The sequence below is a fragment of the Balearica regulorum genome, chromosome 3, assembly GCF_011004875.1.
Source record: "Balearica regulorum gibbericeps isolate bBalReg1 chromosome 3, bBalReg1.pri, whole genome shotgun sequence".
NCBI classification, from domain to species: Eukaryota; Metazoa; Chordata; class Aves; order Gruiformes; family Gruidae; genus Balearica; species Balearica regulorum.
This window is the reverse complement of record NC_046186.1, coordinates 18,637,561-18,657,279: the sequence shown is the minus strand read 5'-3', so window position 1 is coordinate 18,657,279 and position 19,719 is coordinate 18,637,561. Positions and strand designations below refer to the sequence as shown.

Sequence of the window (19,719 nt, the reverse complement as noted above, 5' to 3'; positions counted from 1 at the left end):
TTCTTCCCTTTCAAAGCAAAACAATTCAAAAATGGTAATGTTTAATTTACTGAGTTGTTGAGCAACACTCTTCTGACATGCTCTTGAAGTGTTTGTGTATCAGAAGTAAGTCTTGTGCGGAGACAAATTGGTAATCAAGGATTTTTTCGTGATTTTTTGGAAAAGAAGCATTTTGAACCTGATTTTCCTATCCAGCTGAAGCATTAGGCAATGAGCTCCGGGCTGAGGCTGCAATAGGTCTAGGTCACTGTGCCAGCCTCAGTGGATCTTTTGCGATTCCCAAACTTTTAGAAGATCAGGAAAGTTTCTGAGACAAGGTAAGTTAAGTGATAATTTGTCACCTGCAATAAGATCTCTATGCAAAGCTAAATGCAGAGATTATGAGCTTGGTGGTGTACATAAATGTATATATATTTATATACACGCACACATATATAGCCAGACACAAAACAGAGCATTTCTTGAGATGCTCAGTTTGAAGTGTTGTGGTTGTCTTTAAGATCTTGTGCTTTCCACAAGTATTCTTAGTAAAGGTACTCCCTATATCTGCATTGGCTCAACCTACATTGAACAAAAGATAGAAATGAAGTAAGAAAGAAATTTGAATTGAGGCCAGAAAAGATAGGAAATGAGATAGAGTTCCTAACATGAAGCGGGTGTATGGGGTGAGGGGGCAAGAGAGCGTACCAGGCTTCTCCAAATTAATTGAAACACCGAAACAACCAAGGAGCAACTTCAATGTCAGGTTTCAGTTTAAACTTGCATTGCCTTGTCTTCCTCCCTTCACAATTCCATTTTCTAGTTTGTCATCAACAAACCCTTTATTTTATTAGAAAATCTTGCTTTCATCCTTAAGCTTGTGTCTTACATAAACCTCAAGGAACTGGAAGGGCACATGGATAATTCCTCCCATGGTAACTCGCTGAAATAGTGTCTGCTGACAAGCTCGGAGACAGTTTTGGAAAACCTTGGGAACTGAGATGTTTCCTATCGTGCTGCAGCGATGCATTTGTGAGGTGGCATTACTGGGGCTAGACACGGCAAGAAGTCTCCCATGCTGCCCTACTGGCATGGATCTGTTCCAGCAAGAAACAGCTGATAGAGATAACAATAAATACTGGCGGAAGGGGAAAAGCCTGAAGCCCTGTTATTCACTGATCCAGCCATTACTGAGCCAGCAGATCATCTCCAGGAAAGTGAAAGAAAGGTGATGGGTATTTCAGGATAGCAAATGACAGTACTAATTAACATATAGGAAACTTCTTATTCACAAGCAGGTTTTGCTTCCCATTAAAATTTGCAAACAGGGTGAAGCTAGTTGTCCCAGCCCTTTTCCAAGGGGGGGAAAAAAAAAAAAGTCTACATGAGAGCAAGACTGTCCTGCCACGTTAGCAGTTCTGGCAGGTCAATGGAAGTGAGCGAAGCCCCAGTTTAAGCCTGCCATAGCCAACATGCAGTTGGTAGGCATTGAGATTTGAGTATGGCTCTGTACCTCAGCAGCAGCGGTGACACTAAACTGCCCATGCAAGAATGAGGACAGATTGACTGAGGCAGTGTGAGGCTGAAAAGCTGTGAAGAATCTCCTGGTGTGTCCAGACACACTGCAGGAAGCAACTGATGCTGTGATGGAGGTGCTCCTCTCCAGCAATAGCTGTTGTGCCAATGAGGAATTGAGGAGTATGGGAACTGGCAGCTTGGTCCCAGTGTCTCCTGGTGTTACCATGAGGGCAGCCATCTGCCCCAGCAACGTGCCACCTCAGGCAGCTGCCAACTTTTCCTGCTTTTAAGGCTAACCCTATATTCAACTTGGTGGAGGAGCTTTGCTTGAGGTGCTTTAGGCAGTGTTGGAGACCAAGAATTAAAGAACTGTCAAGTATTTTCTTTTCATGAATCCGAAGTCATCAGGCTCTGAGGAGGATGCAGTGGAATTACACAAGCTCAGCTTTCCCCCGGCTTCACGAGTCACATTTGACCAAAAGAACTGAACCCACTGAGCCGACACACATCAAAAGGGGTCCGCAGGTGCTAGATGTGCTCAAACCTAGAGGTGCCGAAGCGACCGGCCCTGGGCAGCCGGCGGGTGACGGCCCTGCAGGCCGGGGGGTTGTGTTGTGTTTGGGGCGCGGTGGCAGAGCGAAAGAGCACCCGGGCTCGGTGCCAGGTTTCCCTTCTGCGAAAACGGAAAACGAAACCGAGCGCTTCTCCGCGGCGGGGCGGGGCGGGTCGGGACGAGACGGGGCGGCCGCAGCGCTTTTAAACGCGGAGCGCCGGGCGCTTCGCTGCAGCTTGCGAGCCGAGCCGAGCCGAGCCGAGCCGCGTCGCGTCGCGTCAGGTCGAGTCTGGCCGAAACGAGCCCAGCCGGATCGAGTCGAGTCCAGCCGAACCGTGCATAGCTGGGTCTAACTGAACCGCAGCGCATCCCGCCGAGCCGAGCCGAGCCGAGCCGAGCCGAGCCGAGCCGAGCCGAGCCGAGCCGAGCCGAGCCGAGCCGAGCCGAGCCATGCATCTGGGCGAGGTGGCCCTCGTGCCGCTGGCGGTGCTGGCGGTGCTGGCGGTGCTGCGCGGGCGGCTGGGCGCGCTGTGCTGGAGCCTGGCCTCCCTCTCCCTGCTCCCGTCCCCGCCCGGCTGGCGGCGGGTCTCGGCCCCTCGCCCCGCCGTCCCGGCGGGTCCCCGGCGGGAGCAGGAGGAGTTGGACGACTCGTCCCTGACGCCCACCAGCGTTAATTACCACTTCACCCGTAAGTGCAACTACAAGTGCGGCTTCTGCTTCCACACGGCCAAGACCTCCTTCGTGCTGCCCCTGGAGGAGGCCAAGCGGGGGCTGAGGATGCTCAAGGAGGCGGGTGAGTCGGGGCGGGGGGGGGGGGGGGGGCGGCCGTCGGTGGGAGCCGGGATGCGCGGCAGCCGCGTCCCAGCAGGACCCGGGGGCGTGGGAGAAGTTATCCCTGTAACTCCACGACCGCGGTCCCTCTTCATATCGCTGCAGTCGGGGACGGACAGCGTGTGGAAGGAGCGGGTGATAGGCAGGGAGAGGGTCACAGCATCTTTCTTCGGTCCTTTTCTAGGAATGGAGAAAATAAATTTCTCAGGAGGGGAACCGTTTCTTCAGGACAGAGGCGAATTTGTAGGCCAACTGGTCCAGTTTTGCAAGCAGGAGTTGAAGCTACCGAGTGTCAGCATTGTGAGCAATGGCAGCCTGATTAAAGAACGGTGGTTCAAGAAGTACGGTAAGGAAAAAACCCAAACCACTGTGCAGGGAAGCACTGGTGGGGTTTGGGAGTCTCCTCGGGGCAGCCTCACCAAAAGATGGTTTTCAGTGCAAGTGGGAGATGGTTTGTTAGTGGTTCATCTTCAGTTAGCGCAAACCAAACGTAAATACCAGTGAAATACTGGTAATTGTATGTTGTGAGCATAGGCACTTTGTACTATTGCCTCGTTGGTATAATAATACATCGGGCTGTCTCCATAACGCTGGGGACACACACGAAATACGTGTTTTGATGATGCCGCTGTTGTGACTTTTGTGGTTCAAGTGATGACTCCACAGACTTAAATTTACATGGCACTTTGTGAGAGAAAGTGAAAGTGGGCAGGTTCCTGAAAGCTTTTAAGTGAACAACTGAATATTAATCAATTTTAAAACTTGTTTTCAGGTGAATATTTAGACATTCTGGCAATTTCCTGTGATAGTTTTGACGAGAATGTCAATGTTTTAATTGGCCGTGGTCAAGGAAAGAAGAACCATGTAGAAAATCTGCATAAACTGAGACAGTGGTGCCGAGACTATGCTGTTGCTTTCAAAATAAATTCAGTGATCAACAGATTTAATGTTGAGGAAGATATGAATGAGCAGATCAAGGCACTCAACCCTGTGCGCTGGAAGGTAAGAAAATGGTGTATACCATCGGTTTCCTGTTCAGAGAAAAGCAATGATGAAGTTCTGGAGCTGTCTGAACGTCTAGTCACCTCAGTCAGATCTACAGTCTCAGCTCTGGCTAGTGTTAGTGAACTTCTTGTCAGCACTACATGATATATGTTTCAACATACCTAGATCTAGTTTTTTACAATATTAAAAGATAGGTCTTTAACATTTGAAAATGTGTCATGGTGTTGAGAAAATGAGGAAAAGTTAGTGTACAATGATACATTAGAGTTAATACATCAGCAATATATAAGTGTACATTAGACATTAATGTTCTGTTATAGAGTATTAGTGGTTAGTGTGCATATATTATATTTTCTACTAGAAGTGTATTAAATACATTACGTTACCAGTATGAAAATGGGTAGAGATAATGTAACTTATAAATATGGGAGAACTTGTGGAATCATTTCTCATTATTTGCTTCATTGAAATTAATATACATGCATGTTTTCCCAGAAAAAAAAAATCACTGTGAAATCTTGGTCCTACTAAAGGAGTGTAAGGAAAATATGACGTACATTTTAATATTTTATCAAGCTTCCTGGCCTACTTTCTTACTGAGGTTACAGAGCAGGTTGATGGCAAAGGCACCTTTTTCCCCCCCAAAGTCTGAATGTAGTTGAGGATTTGGCCATTAGGAAGAGGCTGTTAAGTACACAAACTATTGCATTTTGTTTCTGGGGAGTGGTCTTTATCTTTTCTGTGACCATCTGAAGCTAGTTAAACTTACAGTCACAAATCAAGTTAAAATCTTTAAAAATACAGATTGACTTGATAGTCGGCACTGTACATAGTATTTACATTTATAATACAGTCATACTATTTGAGGTTCAATCAAAAGTTAATTTGAGCTTTTATTATATATTATTAAGACAAGAGCAGCTAAGATTTCTGTGGAAACCTGGTCAGGAACCATGACTGTGTAATTACATTTAGCACTATGTAATGTTAATTTGCTAAAAATAAATCTGCACTGTGCCCTTCATGTAGTGTTCACTTACCACAATTTGTATCAGTGTGACTCCACTGACAGAACAATTAAAGACATTGCTGCTGGGAGAACTGAAGGTTTTTGTCATGGTGGCAGTCTCTTATACTCAAGGCAAGTGAAAACATTAAAGCTTAACCAGGTGCCTTCTGTCTTCAGGTATTCCAGTGCCTGCTCATCGAAGGGGAGAACACCGGTGAGGATGCCCTGAGAGAAGCGGAGAAATTTGTTATTAGCGATGAAGACTTTGAACAATTCCTGGAGCGCCACAAAGATGTCTCCTGTTTGGTACCTGAATCTAATCAGAAGGTAAAAGTGAAACTGTCCTTTTTTAACTTTATTTTCAAATAAAGTTGGAAAGATGGAAAGGAACTAGAAGCCTTCATGGCAATTAACATTTTCCCTATTAGTATTGGCTTAGAAAATTTACATTCCAACTTTGTCAGCAACTGGCTTTGTTATGGTGGAAGCTAAAGTTTTTAATTTTCTTTAAGGCTTTTTACTGAGCACAAAGTTATTAATAGAAGAGTAAAACCTCATTGATCCCAATCCTGTGGAAACCAGCGGGAGTCCTCCCATAGCGCCGTGTGGACCTCTGCTCAGTGAGACAGATGTATAAAGTATCAGCACGGAACCTGGAGAAACTGAGTTTTCCACAGCTGAGTGGTAAACTCAGTTAAACCCTCCAGAATTTAACGACTTTTCCCAGCTGGGGCACAAGAACCCAATAAGGTTGAATATTAATGTAAACACACTTGATACTCTTAGCATAGTTTCCTAATAGAGATTTACCATGATGTTACGCTATAGCAGTGTCATTGACCTGCATGAAATAAAGACATCATCTCAGTCAGCATTATATTGGGTATGGAGGAACTAGTATTTTTGTCTGACACATCTTGCTAGTAATTCTCCCCACAATAGTCACATTTTTAACATTGTCTACCTGAACTCCTTTGAACTGCACATTCACAAGAAGAGTCCTTGTGTTCCTGCAGAGTTCAGCGGTTAATTTGATGGTCTGCCACCCAGCCTATGTTAGCTGCAGTAAAAGGGACTGTAGTGCCTCAGAACATTTTGTAAGATGCGTATAGACCCTATGCATGGTATAAGAAGAGTTAGAAGACTCACTGTTAAGAAAGTTTAGGAACTGAGTGAGGAGATACTAAGTTCAACTAAGTTCAGGAATGCCTTAAATCTCCCATCTTGCCTTTCTTTTCCTCACCACAGGTTAATAGTCTCCATTTACTGTTTACTTTTTCATTATAGAGAGCTCAAGTGAGCAGATGGGCTTGCCTCTGCTATGAAGACATAGAAGTGCAGTCTAGTGTTTAAGGCATTCGGTGGGAGAGAGCACTCATCAGAGAAGGTGTTTAGATGAGAACCCAGAACTGTTTCTACATTTTTTTCCATGTAAGAAGTTCTAAAAAAAAAAAAAAAAAAAAAAGTAGACTTTCCTCAGTGGGTTTGGTTCTAGAAACTCCTTCTGATTTCTGTTAAACCTATGTGGAAGATTGGCACCAAATTGGTCAAACAGGTTTCCCGTTCTACACAGCAGCAAGCTCCAGCTACCCAGAGAATTTTAGGGAGGGTCATATAGGAGATGTCCGGTTAGCTGAGCAAATGGGTCTTATTTCAGCTGTTGGCATATTTCCTGGTGCAGACCTGAGACCTTTTTGAGTTGGGATGTTGCCTTTGAGCTGAGAGAACACCTTTGTCTGCTGGGATGATAATTAAGCACCCCAGCTTAAATGGCCATGTAATTTGTTTGGAAAAATGACAATCATTCCAGTATGCAAAACAGTGTAAGTTCTGCCGATGGAAAAGTTAATAGAAAACTTGGATATTATTTAAAACACCATTATCCAGTTGGGCACCCACATTTCAGTTAGGTACTCGAGAGGTCATACTCAAAAAATTACTGGTTTATTCATTCATTAAGTCATGTTAGGAATGCTGACATTTATTTCTATAAATTTGATCCAAGCTCACTGAAATAGTGGGAAGACACTACACATTTCAAAGATTTGGATCAGGCTTTGAAGGAATAGTTGCTTGTTTTGTTCTTGATTTTTCACTAGAATGGAATTTTGGTTTGTTTATTAATTTAGTTTTTTCTTTTGATCTGTTACAGATGAGGGATTCATACCTCATTTTGGATGAATATGTAAGTCTTTGTTTGATACTTGATACTTTGTTTGATACAATGTATGTACAGAACAGTAATAACAATTCTATTTACTGTGCATTCTATAAAATAGTTTTACCATGTCGTACAAGGAATACATGTAACTTTTTCCCATCTAACATACTGAGAACTTGAATTTAAGTATGACCTAAGGAGGAGTTGCCATCAGGTTGCATGCATGATCATTGCATCACAAAAGTGTAGATGTGTATCTTCGCAGGATATCTTTGCTGTTTTTCTTTAATTTAAAAATATAGAACACTTCCTGAAAGTTAAGTTTCAAAGAGCCTACTTAGTTTACATGTAATTGAAAAGCGATCATTTAATCTCCAGGAATTATGGTATAGCTTTGTTCTTGCTAAGATATGCCAATGTGTCGAACTGTGACCTTCTGAGCCTTCTAAGGACTACAAGTGAAACTGTTCATGCATTTACCTAGGCTTTTGTGGAATTGCAGTGCAACTTCTTTAATTCTGTAGAAAAATTAAGCTTTTACAAATCGACTTTCTAATGTCTTATCTATTGGTGTTCCAGATGCGTTTTCTAAACTGTACAAATGGACGGAAAGAGCCTTCCAAGTCTATCCTAGATGTTGGCGTAGAAGCAGCTATAAAATTCAGTGGATTTGATGAGAAGATGTTCCTAAAAAGAGGAGGAAAGTATGTGTGGAGTAAAGCAGACATGAAACTGGACTGGTAACTCAATATACTGAGTTAGAGCAGGTGCATTATGTAAAGAAAATGGGTGGGTATATATGTGCATGTATATATGTATCTGATGCTTTTAACTACACTTGGTATATTATACAAATTGATGTTCAGTGTAACTCTATATGTGAATGTGTTAAATGTTTTTAGAATGTAAATTATGTTCTTATCTATTGTTTGGTTGAACCGTACCAAGTACCTACGGAGCTTTCGTACAAGGAGGTCTCTGAAATGGACTTTCTAGTCCATTGCGTGAAGGACTTAAGGGCAAACCGTTAAGGTGATGCCACACGGGAAATAGTTTTAAGGTAATACGTAAGTGTGCACGCCAGAACTAAACCAAACCCCACCCTCTAATTCATTATAAACAGCTGCAACGATAGATAAGTGGAAACTCTTACCCGGGAACGTATTCGGCCTCGTTCCTAGGGGAAGGTGGATTGCAGTTCCTCACTCGAGCACAAGAGGGCCAGCTGGCAGGCCCCTGGAAGCAGCCCCTGCCTTTTGCAGGGGTAGGAGAGGGTCAGAATCATTAGTTGTAATAAGGTATTTAAAAGGAAATCAAGATGAAAAAAAATGGCAATTTTCATTCTTTAAGACTTTACTGTAAAAGCATCTGTTGTTCTTCTCCCTCTTGTCCATATACACGCATGATCTTTCCAAAAATGTTGAGGGATGTAATTTTCTTTGAAAACATATTTTCGGTCATGAAAAAATACTACATTTGTCCTAAAACATAAAAATACATTTTACCCAATGATGAGTAACTTCTTATTTCACATTGGCAATGACCTTAGTTCTAACAAATATTTACAGTGAAAACAATATTTGCATTTTATTCATAACTTTCTCTATTTTCCTTTTATCTGCAAATATCAATTTAATATTTTTAACATTTTTCTATCCCCGTACATACAGTTCTGATGAAGATTCCTTCTGAAATTAATTAATTCTATGTAGCACACCTAACATGTATCTTCTGTTGCATACCAGCTGTGTTGTTCGTATGCTTTTTATTTTGCTAAGCCGTGGAATACAAACAACAAAGTTCATATATCATGTAACCTTGTTTTAAAGGTTGCTTGGCTCAGTAATCATTCTTACTTACTGGTTACGAACATGCATTAAGTGAAGGTATTAAGTGTAACTAATCAAGTTTTGTAATAGCTGTCTTTGATTTTAAGAGTTGGCAGCATCAACATAAAATAGAGAAAAGTGAAAAAACCCTGCAAAACCAGCAATCTAATATGCTACCCTTGTTCTTGGTGTTCTGGCAGTTTTTATGGCTTTATGATTACAGTTTTCCGAATTTAACTCGTCCCATTCACCCCAGAGCTCTGTATGAAGGGCACGGGGATAAGCATTGCACAAAGCAGAAGTGAGCTGGCGCTACTCGTTCTTACTGTTCATTGAACTCAATGCCTGGACTGTCTCACACTTTTAAATATTTGCAGCGGTTGGAAGCCAGCATGCATTAAATCTACCAAGTAGAGAAAATTGCACCTTTTCTTTTTCTGATGATGCTAGTTGATATTTTTTTAAAAGAGTTTTTCAAGATCAATGTTTTTCATTCACCTAATGCATCTTCAAAGTTGAAGGGGAAAGTGCATAAGTAGGAGCTGCTACTTCTGAATAAAGGAAGGTGCATCTCTGAATACACTGTGAAAATGTTTCCATTTATAATTCCTTCAGTTTCTCTTTTTACTATGCTAACTGTAAATATACCCAGTGGTGCTCTTTTGTCTCTTTGCATTTTGCAATCACAACACTTCCTAGACACTTAAATTTCAGTTGTGTTGTGTTTTTTTTTTCTTGTATTAATACTAAGTGACATTTAAAATGTGGCCCACACACATTAACCCCACAGTCTTTTGGCAGCTGTTTCGCTGACCTCAGTTGGAGTTCTGCCTGAGTAGCAACTACAGGCAGCATGAATTTATGTTACTGTGGGGTTTGACTTGCTATGCGTTCCCATTGCTCAAATGTTAAATCTAACCTCTTCCTCAGCACCTATGCTGCATGATAGAAAAGAAGCATTTTCCTTTGCTGCTGGCCGAGTCCCAGCACGGGGAAAGATTTAGTGCATCAATGTACCACTAAATCTACCAGCTTGTTGCTTCTGCAGAAAATGCCAGCTGTATCACAGCACACAGATGTGAGGTGCACAAACTCCCATTCAGATCCAGAAATCCTGCTATTCTTTGTTTTGCATTTTATTCTGTCAATGGCTATTCTTTTGCTGCAAGGGATCGTCTGTGCCTACGGAGGAAGCTGCAGGAAACTGGAGCAGCAAATGTGGAAATTCAGTAAATACTGTAAAGACACTGAAGATGGCTTTTATCAGAAAGTTCTAAGTTCTTATCTTCTTAAAATCTTAAGGATTTTACGTAGCCTCTTGCTACCATACATAATTAAGGAAAAGTTTCTGCTCTGTTTGATACTCTTTTCCAAAGAAAATGTGAGTCTTGTAAATCGGAAATGAAGAATTTGACATAACACAGTTAGACAGACAATCACTGAAGTCAAAGAACAGCTATTGGTATTTTTATATGCAAAATTTATTTTTGTGTAAAATCTTAAAAGGTTTTTGGGCATGGCTTGATTAACCTAGTTTATTTTTTTTTAATCGATAAACACAGCTCACGTTGGACCAAAAAAGTACTTCAGGCTTTCATTCTGTAGTTGGGCCTAACTTGCAGCATGGGACTAGAAAAATAATACTGAATTCAATAGGGCTGCTCCCAGGCTTAGAGATTGCATGCACATTGTGACCCTGAAGAGTCAGGATTTAAATTTAAGTCCTGTAAACGCAGATGCGCTTATTTGTATTTTCATGTGTAATCTCATAGTACTGCAGCTTAGCGCTTGCTAAAGATGCTGGGCTGGGAAGGAACCTACAGTGTAGTTTAGTAGTATTACACAGCTGTTCATATTTGTAAAATATGTAAAGAGTGACTGTTTGGGAGAATGAGTTACTTCAGTTAAAATTGTCATGAATATACCTTGAGTAATGAATAAAACCGTCATTTAAGATGCATTTTAAGATGCCATCTTTTTCAATCTGAAGGATGCTTGATATATTTGAATGATGAATTTTTAAATGATATTGTCATATAATTAGTGCTAAATATTTCACGTATGTTGCACATTCTAATAAATGTTTATATTTTCTTAAGTTTGCCTGTAATTTTTTTTTTAAATATAACTCAGAACCATAATAGCAGAATGTACGACTGCATTCACAAGAGATCTGTAATTCTGGATGCAGTCTGTATTTAGCACGGGGGGCTGCTTGCGTGGTGCCAAGGGCAGCATCTAGGCCGAAATGGAGAACAATAGTGATGATTCTCCTTGTGATGAAAAGCATTTGTTACATGCTTGAGTGGACTGGGCTCTGTTGGGAGAAGACAGTTAAAATATCTTGTGCTGATCAGATGACAGCCATTACGAAAGACACAACAATCCATAAATATCTGGGGAGAAAAAAAGATTATCTTCTGTTACGGTAACTAAGAGAGCAAAGCTAGTCGATTTAGAGGACTGAAGCCAAGCGGCTTCTCAAGCTCATCTCCTGTCTTCAGGCTGCAGTATAAACTCTTCTACTAGACAACCTGAAATCGAGCTTTTTCACAGTAATTGGTTGTGTGTGATGAGAGGCTCAGCTTTCCCCCCCCTTGCCTTTGCCAGTTTTTTTTCTCCATATTCTATTGGAGCGAAGGCACCCAGGAGCAGAGCTGCAGGAAGAGGCTTTACACCCACCTCCTCCCCCGCTGCCTTCCCCGACCCCACGACCTCTGCGAGGTGCCCCCCAGGCCCTGCTGTGTCGTGTCACCCCTGCTACTGCTCGGGCAGGGGTGCAAGCTGCCTTTTCCCAAATCAACCAGACAGCTCCTATTCATCTCTCCAGCTCGGTGTTTTTCCTTTTGTGTCTCCGCGCATTACGGAAGAAAGCTGGTCGTTGCACCGTACATAAACCAACAACAGGAAAGCAGCTGGTTTTTGCTAATTAGTGCTTGCAAAACAGCCATGACCATCATGGTTTCCTTACATTTCCCTTCTTCCCTTCCTCGCAAGCAAGGCAAACCCTCCTGCCCTCCTTAGTAAAATCAATCCCCCGTTGTTTCTCTCCTGCCGCTGAATGACCTGCTGGGCCGGGGAGCGTCACACTAGGACAACCTGAGATGCGATTCATAGTACAAACACGCTAAAATACGGTAAAACCGGCAGCACGGCACGCCCAGGGGGTCGCCGCCGCCGTCGGGATGAGCGCAGGGAACACGCCCGGCGCTGCCAACCGGGAAATCCCGGGATCCCCGCGCCCGCCGGGCCGGGAGGCGCCTGCCGCCGTCGCTGCCGCCAGGGGGCGCCGCTGTGCCTGGCGCGGCGGAGCGGGGCGGCCGCTTCAAAGCGGGCGGCGGCAGCGCGGCGGTTAATGGCGCCCGCCCAGCTGCGGGCGCGCCCGCCCCCGCCCCCACCCCACCCTCCTCCTCCGCCCCCGCTGGAGAAAAGCCCGGGAGCGGCGGCCGTCGCGCACACTCCGGCTCCGCGGCTGACGGTGCCGCGGGGGGGTGGGGACCATGCCTGGGGCGGCGGCGCCCTGCCGCGGCTCCGTGGGATAGCGCGGGGCGCCGCGCACCTTCCGCGGGCCGCCCCGCGCCGGCAGAGGCTGGAGCGGCAGGGTAAGGCGTCCTGGGCGGCGGGGGGGGGGAGCCGGGTGCGGCCGGGAGGCGGGGGTACCTCCGCCAGCCCCGCTGAGCCCCGGGCGGTGGTGGTGGGGGCAGCGGGAGGCACCCACATCGCCTTACGTAAAGGGCTCTGCCTGCCGCTTCCCGCGCCGGGCGGCAGGCGCACATGCCGTCAGCGGGCTGCGGGCCTCCTCCGAGGGGTGCCGTGAGGGCAAAGCCAACGTTATTTCTGCCGCCGACGGCTCTCCGCGCCCGGGGGGCTGCCCATAGCACCGAGCGGCACCCGCCCGGTAGGTGCCCCTTCGCCGGCGGGTGGTGGCTCCGTACGAGCCCGGGGGGCGCTTGGTTTGGGAGCGGCACCTGGTGTAAGGGGGGTACGGCGGATCCCAGGCGCTGCCGGCGGCGCGGCTTCCAGCGGGTATTGTCGGGCGCGTCATGAAAACGGTTACCGAGACTCGCGTGTTTTCCCTTCTGTGATTCCCACGCGTGAGCTAGAGCTTCTTGAGACAGTTCAGTGCCTTGGAGTGCAACAGCCGCTCTTCGAGGGGATAACAGTAATAAATAAAGGAGCGTGTGGATTGGCACCCACCGCCAGTGTTCGCAGATACAAGTGAAGTGTGCAGTTTGGGGAGAAATTGGTTTGTTTGGGTTGCGAGGGTGGAAAAAGTAGGTGTACGAGTCGGGTTTTTCAAGCTTGTATCTTTTTCTTCCCTCACTGCACTTAAGAGATGCTACCGTTGACTTTTTTTTTGAGGTGCTGGATGAAACGGGGTGTATAATAATGAGGTTGCCCCAGCCATACCTCCCCCCCCCCCCCCGGATCCCCAGTGTCGTTTTAAATCAAGGGTATCTTATTCCTGAAAAATCAGGTCCAGTATCACTCCGTGATTATTGTTTCTAAAGAACTGGGAGCGTCAATGGGGCAAGAAGATCCAAGCTGTTTGAATTTCCACTGTATTCTTGGAAATACTGTCATTTTTGCCCTGGAACATATTATTCTGGAGTCTAGGACAAGCCTGACTGATGATTCATAAATAGATCCATTTGTTTATATTGTTCCCGTGTAGCCAAACAACTGTTTACATTGTGAATTGGATTGCTTCATTTCACATTAGCTTATCAGTGCTGACCCAGGAGTGGCTACAGCTGAAGTTACCATGCTCTTGGGCAGAGTGCTGCTGGAGAGATTACATCAGTAGCTCAGAGTTAAAGCTCCTGGTTGCTGGCTTTTCTGTTTACTTGTCTGTGCTTCTCCTACAGCCTTGAGATGTAGTGAAGGGCTGGGGGGGGAAGAGGGATGTATGGGGATGTGGTGGGCTGAGGGGCAGATTTGTGCCTTTAAAGAAACTACTCTGTTTATACTTAGTTGGGACTTTGTGGGAGGATTTAAATGACTCTCTTCGTAATGTTACGGTATCAAAGTGACCTGACTTGAAGTTTGTTAAATACCCAACAGAAGCAAGATTAAGTGAGAAAAGAGTGGTGGTGATGGGGAAATCTTTGCTTTTGCTTAGGAGCTACTTGAAAAAGACAAGATTTCATGGGTTTTGGTTTGGTTTTTTTTTTCCTTCCCCCAGGATAAAGTTTTATTCCTTTGCCCCTCCTTTCCCTGACCATCATGTCACATTATCCTCTTGTGTAATCTGTATATTGTTTGTGAGGGGGAGAAACCATCTGTGATTGGATTCAAACATCCGTCAATGTACTCATATTTCAATATCAAATACTCTGAATGAGACATCCTTTAGGTAAAACAAAAGGTTGATTCTTCCCACCTCTCTTGCTGCCCCCTCCCAATTGCCCTGATTCTTATTTTAGAAGCTGCTAGATCAAATTGTGTTTATCATCTACAGTTACTGTAGATTTTTTGCCCTTGAAGCACAGTCTAGTATTATGAGTTATCTTCACTTACAATCTGAATTTTGCATATTTCAATATTTTAAGGCAATAATTTGGGGAAAAACCCTATGTATTTGCTTAGCTGCTTTTGTTTCTAAAGTTTTTTTCCTCAGTATTACATTCCAAGTCTCTGTCACACTTTCTGTGTGTGGTGTGTTTTGTTTTTTTTTAATAACTTCTGACAACTTTCCTTTCAGTTAAGCCAAAGGACAAGGCTGCTGTCTTAACCATGAGTTTTGTCTGCAGTGCCATACTGGGGGTATGAATGGCTTCAGTGTATCTGCTGTATTTACAAGAATGCTCTCATAGGCTGGCAGAAAACTGTTGTTTGCCCTCCCACTGCTGATTCAGGGGAAAAATAACAACTCTGATCATCCTGCAGCTTGATCTGTGCCCGTAGACCCTTTCTCTCCTAGAGACTTGGTGTAGCAGGGGAATCGGAATCTATTTCTCTGCATGTTTCCTATGGAGTAGTGTTAATAGTTAGGCAGTTGAGTTAATGTCTGGTTTGATTAGGATATTTGCTTTTAACTGTATTCCTTTTTGTATCTTGAGTTACAAAAAGGAAATTGAAAACAATTACAAACCAACCCACCACTCAGTTTGAATGGTTTAGCATTAGCTGTGGTCAGCTGTTCTTTTTATATGACAGGATCCTTTTCTGTTCTGTGTTGCAGAAACGAGCTCATAATGTTCATCTTTCCCTGACCTTTTGAAGGAGATCAGACAAAAAGATCATAATGATAATTTCTATTTTTTCCACTTCTGATGGCTGGGAGGAGCTCTTGAAAATACACTTGATCCTCTGGCTGCATGCTGCAAAGTAATGGGAATGATTTTTCCATTTCATAATCAAATCACATCAGAAATGCTTACAGGTTTTCTGCATATGCAATCAGTGAATACTGGAGCTGGCACTGCTAGTACAAAATGGGTTTTCAAATAGCTTGATTGTTTGCTGATGGTGCCATTTATGGTGGTGACACCATAAGTGTCCTTTCTCAAAAGGGCTAAAGAAAATGAGGAACAGAGAAAGTGAACCAATGTGTCTGGTAGTTGTATTTACTGTGGGGAAAAAAATTCTCATCGGATGATTCTAGTCTTGGCAAGACAATGTTGTTTTTCCTTTTTTTTGTAGCATCGTTTCATTCAAAGAGTAGCAAGTGAATGGTAGCTTGTTGCATTAAAATACTTTGTTGTTATCCTCCAGGTACCACTATGGCAGTTTTATACAACTACATCCTGGTTGTATTGAAAGGAAATGACTTATAATTGAAGAAACGGACTAAAGCTTACTTAATATGACCTTTTTCTACCATATGATATCCAAAGGATCATCTGAAATATTTGGGAGTGAAGGTGGGTCTTGCAGGTTGTCTGGAAAATAACAGATTCTGACTTAGCAGGTTTCAGCATGACTTTTTCACTGCATACGTGTGCTCAACTTTGCACTGATCACAGCTTTGCTCATGAGCAGCTAGGCTCCAAATTTTTGGAGTCTTTATATTTACTCTTGACTTTCATTTGGAATTTTTACTGACTGTTTTGTTTCTGGGGTACTTGGGTTTTCTGTTATAAAACTCCACAACGAACTGCAATCTGTGAAAGCTATCACTGTGGTTCTTGGAGAAAGTTTCAGCTGACCTGTCTTCATCCCAGCTCCAGCCTTAGTAAATAGGTCATCCGCAGCATAAGAATTGGATAATACCTGACAACTGTTGTACACATCCAGCCCTTGTGGAGGACTCTTTTATATTCAGCTAGTAAGGAATATGAAGATGAATTTAGGAAAATATATTAAGGCAATAATCCATTATTGACCCACATAATCTTGTTACGTGATCAGCTGCTTCTTATGCTTATTATTTCTGCTATTGCTGGCTGTCTGCTTAATGTTTTATTGCTGGTGAGGATCCACAGAGAGGGAACCATGTGTGGATTTATTCATCTCACAGATATTAATATCCTTTTATATATGGTTATATATATGTGTGTATATAAAATGTATGATATATGTAATATAAGTTATATGATGTTATGTACATACAATATTTTTTTACCCTTGACTTTCTCTAAAGAATGTCTGGTAGGGGGCAGATCTAGTTGAATCGTCAAAAGTCGTTGCATACTGTCCCACTCTCACTGGCTTTCCTGAAGCACTTGTTTTTATGACTTCTGATATGTTTCTTTTTCTCAGCACATTGCCCTTGAGGTACACCCTCTCCAGATTTGCATGTGCTTGCTGATAAGCTTTCATTTTGGTGAACAGTGCAGAGTCGGAGAAGCCTCCTCCTGTTGCAGGTAGCTGGTATGCACGAACTGTGTCAGAGCAGTGCACCCTGTTTCTGGTGGGGTAGCAGAAGTGGTGAGGAAGCCAGGTTATTGAATCACAGAATGGTTTGGGTTGGAAGGGACCTTCAAAGATCATCTAGCCCAAGCCCTCTGCCAAGGGCAAGGACACCTTTCACTAGATCAGGTTGCTCAAAGCCCCATCCAACCTGACTTCGAACACTTTCAACGATGAGGAACCTGGGGCTATTTCTCCCTTTCTGGTATTTAAAGGGATCTTTCTGGCACATCCATCTTTCTGTTCTTACCACAGATGAGCCTCCTAGATGACTGAAGCTCCACGTGCAGTGCGATCCCTAGAGTAACTCAGGGTGGTGGCTCTGCTGTTGCCCTGAGCCTGCAGTCTGGCCAGATGTTTTTGCTTGAAGAACTTCTAGGAAATGCCCAGCTGTTGCCAGGTACTCAGGGGTTTTACATGACATCAGGAGGAATTTGCACTCTGTTTGCAGGCAGAGCTACCTGCACGCGGTGACCACACACTGTAGCTGTGGTGGTACAGGTGTGCAAAGCCCTTTCCCTGCCCAAAGGCCTCCTCCCTGGGCGACAGGAGAGGTCAAGAAATATTGCTTAAGGCAATTGTATTTTTCTGGGCCTGATGCTTTAGACGATGTTTATACCCTCTCAAAATGAATGTTATTTAACTCTGGTTTTCCTTCTATTGCTACTTAAGGAAGCAGTTTTCCTTTCATCTCTCTCTCTCTACCCACATTAAGAAATGCCTCTATCCTGACGGAATGAGAGCCACGCTCTGTGACTTGTGTGGTCAGGCTTATGTCTCCAGTGCAATCTTGTAACAGCAACTGCAAATTCAGACCAAGCTATTTGCAGTCAGTGTATATATATATTTTTAGCCTGATTTTCTGAGACAATAAAGATTATGTGCGACTCAGTCTGTGAACATCTGTCTCTTGCTCTCACTCTTAATAACTTTTAAACCTTTTGACCAATTCCAGTTGCACTTGTGAAAGGGGTAGAAGCTTATCTCCAATAAACCTACAAGTTTTCTAGCAGTAGGCAGATGGAAAGATGCCTGCTGAAGGCGAGATTGCAGTCTGAACTCTTCCTACCACTTTGACACACTTTCCTAGGAAACTGGATTTTACTGGCTCAGTAGCTTATGAATCAACTTACATTGTGTTCCTGTTTTTTGACCCTGTCTCAAATTAGACTGTTACTTCCTCTTTGGATATTTTTGTAACAATTTTGAATATGGAGGAAGAGCAAGTGTTTAGTCTTTATCCCTAAATAGTTTTATAATACTGCAGAAAGTGCATGATGAGAAAGAAAAGGCTTTTTGTTTTTTTGAAATGTTATATTATAATACTGTTCTTCATATATTATAATAATATACTGCTTATGTTAATTCCCTTTTGTTAAAATAACTAATTTAACTCCCTTCTTTCTTTTATTAATTTTATCTTGTAATAGCAATTCTTTAGAGACCCAGAAACTTTTAGGATTATTGTAGTTGTCTTGTATATAGTTCCTTGAATGGAGGATGTTACTAGATAGGACACAAACAGACACAATTCAGTCTTATTTCCATATTTCTTCTCAGTATTTGTTTTGCATAAACATACTCTGTGTGACCCTTTCAATTAGCTTTCACACAGTGATATCTGAATATATTTTACAGTCTTCTGTTTGTTTCTTCATGCTGATTTGATTAATGTTGTACTATCATCTTCCTTCACGTAGAATGTATTTCTTGTCATACATTTGGAGTCTCGAGGAGGAAACAGCTATTCCTACTTTCTTTAGATTAATTACACATTACTTATATCTTTAATGTATACTGTCTGTTCTTAGTCTTGTGGAAGAAGTGCTGACCAATCGTACATGTTGAGGATGTGTAAGATATGTTAGATTTGTGGAGAGGTGATCTGTGTTTAAACTTAAAAAAAAAAAAACCCACAACTTTTATTAAAGCTTTCCAATTGTTTTTCCTGATGCTCTTTGTGCTTCTGATGTTTGTTGACATGTTTGATTTTGAAAGGCTCACAGATAACACTTCTCTCTACTTTAAATTACTAGGTCACGCTTGTGTCAACCGTAGTTTCCTAGTTGTGTATGTGTGTAGCTTTCTAGCAAAGATGATGTGACAACATCTACTGGGTTTTACTAGCTGCAGCTGGGAAGCTGGGAGAGGTAGGATAGCCACGGTTGCGGCTGCGGGATACCTGTGCCAGCTCGGACTGGTGCTCGCTGCATCTTGGCTCCGGTATGTCTGTCTGGTTGTGCCCTGTACTTTGGGTCCATGTGGCACTGGTTCTCCGCAGTGTGAGTTCATCCTTCTCTGTGCTGCTTGCCTGAGCAAACACACCAGAGCTTGGCTCGCACTGAATCTCTGCCGTCACTGGGCATCAGCTGTGGCGGTGTTCAGAGTATTTAATGTCCCATATTTATCTCGTTTCTTCCATGATGTGATGTCCCACTGGAGCAGCAGCATTGGCCACTACTTTGCATAGATTTGTGTCTGAAAATCCATTCTCAGATATTTTACCAGTGACTGTTATTAAGGGTGAAATATATAGTTTTGCTTGTTTTACTGTCCTCTTTGCATCTGCAAAGAGACGTTAGTAGGGCAATAACCCACTTCTCTCTCATCTTTTATTCCAGGTTGACGTTGCCTTTGAAAAATCTCAGAGGGAGCCGCAACGTGGTTCTAGCTTCAGTTCACGTTAGATACTTAGCTTAAAATCAAGTTATGACAAATCCTTAGACGAATCGTAAATCCAAAGTGTGTGATAGTCTTTTTAGCAAACTGTCAGTTAGTGCTAAATATTTTCACCAGTCACTTCACATTTCCATTAGCTCCTCAAAAAGCTGAAATTCACAGATTTGGATGAAATACAATGTTTATGACTGTGTTCCCTGCCTTTCAATTTAGATTACTGCTATGAATGTTTATTATAGTTACAGGTAAATGTGTTTTCAGGGGTTGCTCTTTCTTGGGAAGATCACTCTTCTGTTTACTA

At 43.2% G+C, this 19,719-nt stretch overlaps 2 protein-coding genes across 4 annotated transcripts in view; both read left to right on the top strand.

The window, feature by feature from the left end:
• The first annotated feature begins 2,315 nt into the window (after window positions 1-2,315).
• On the top strand, window positions 2,316-10,502 carry RSAD2 (radical S-adenosyl methionine domain containing 2). The gene is made up of 6 exons (XM_075747220.1): window positions 2,316-2,843; window positions 3,066-3,227; window positions 3,654-3,883; window positions 5,073-5,222; window positions 7,048-7,080; window positions 7,636-10,502. The coding sequence occupies exons 1-6, from the start codon at window positions 2,501-2,503 to the stop codon at window positions 7,798-7,800; spliced, it is 1,083 nt and encodes a 360-aa protein (XP_075603335.1). The 5' UTR covers window positions 2,316-2,500; the 3' UTR covers window positions 7,801-10,502.
• Window positions 10,503-12,314: 1,812 nt separating this feature from the next.
• The window catches only part of RNF144A (ring finger protein 144A), a 66,646-nt gene continuing 59,241 nt past the window's right edge, over window positions 12,315-19,719 (top strand). The window contains exon 1 of one of the 3 annotated variants that reach the window (XM_075747219.1): window positions 12,315-12,487. The gene's annotated coding sequence lies outside the window, so the exon portion shown is untranslated. The remainder of the gene's footprint in view (window positions 12,488-19,719) is intronic. The other 2 variants (XM_075747217.1, XM_075747218.1) reach the window with 2 other exon arrangements.

Bases quoted from the DNA above. Each gene is read 5' to 3' on its own strand.
- RSAD2 (XM_075747220.1), top strand. From the start codon at position 2,501: ATGCATCTGGGCGAGGTGGCCCTCGTGCCGCTGGCGGTGCTGGCGGTG. The intron at 2,844-3,065 runs GTGAGTCGGGGC...GTCCTTTTCTAG, and splicing joins GAGGATGCTCAAGGAGGCGG to GAATGGAGAAAATAAATTTC. The intron at 5,223-7,047 runs GTAAAAGTGAAA...GATCTGTTACAG, and splicing joins TACCTGAATCTAATCAGAAG to ATGAGGGATTCATACCTCAT.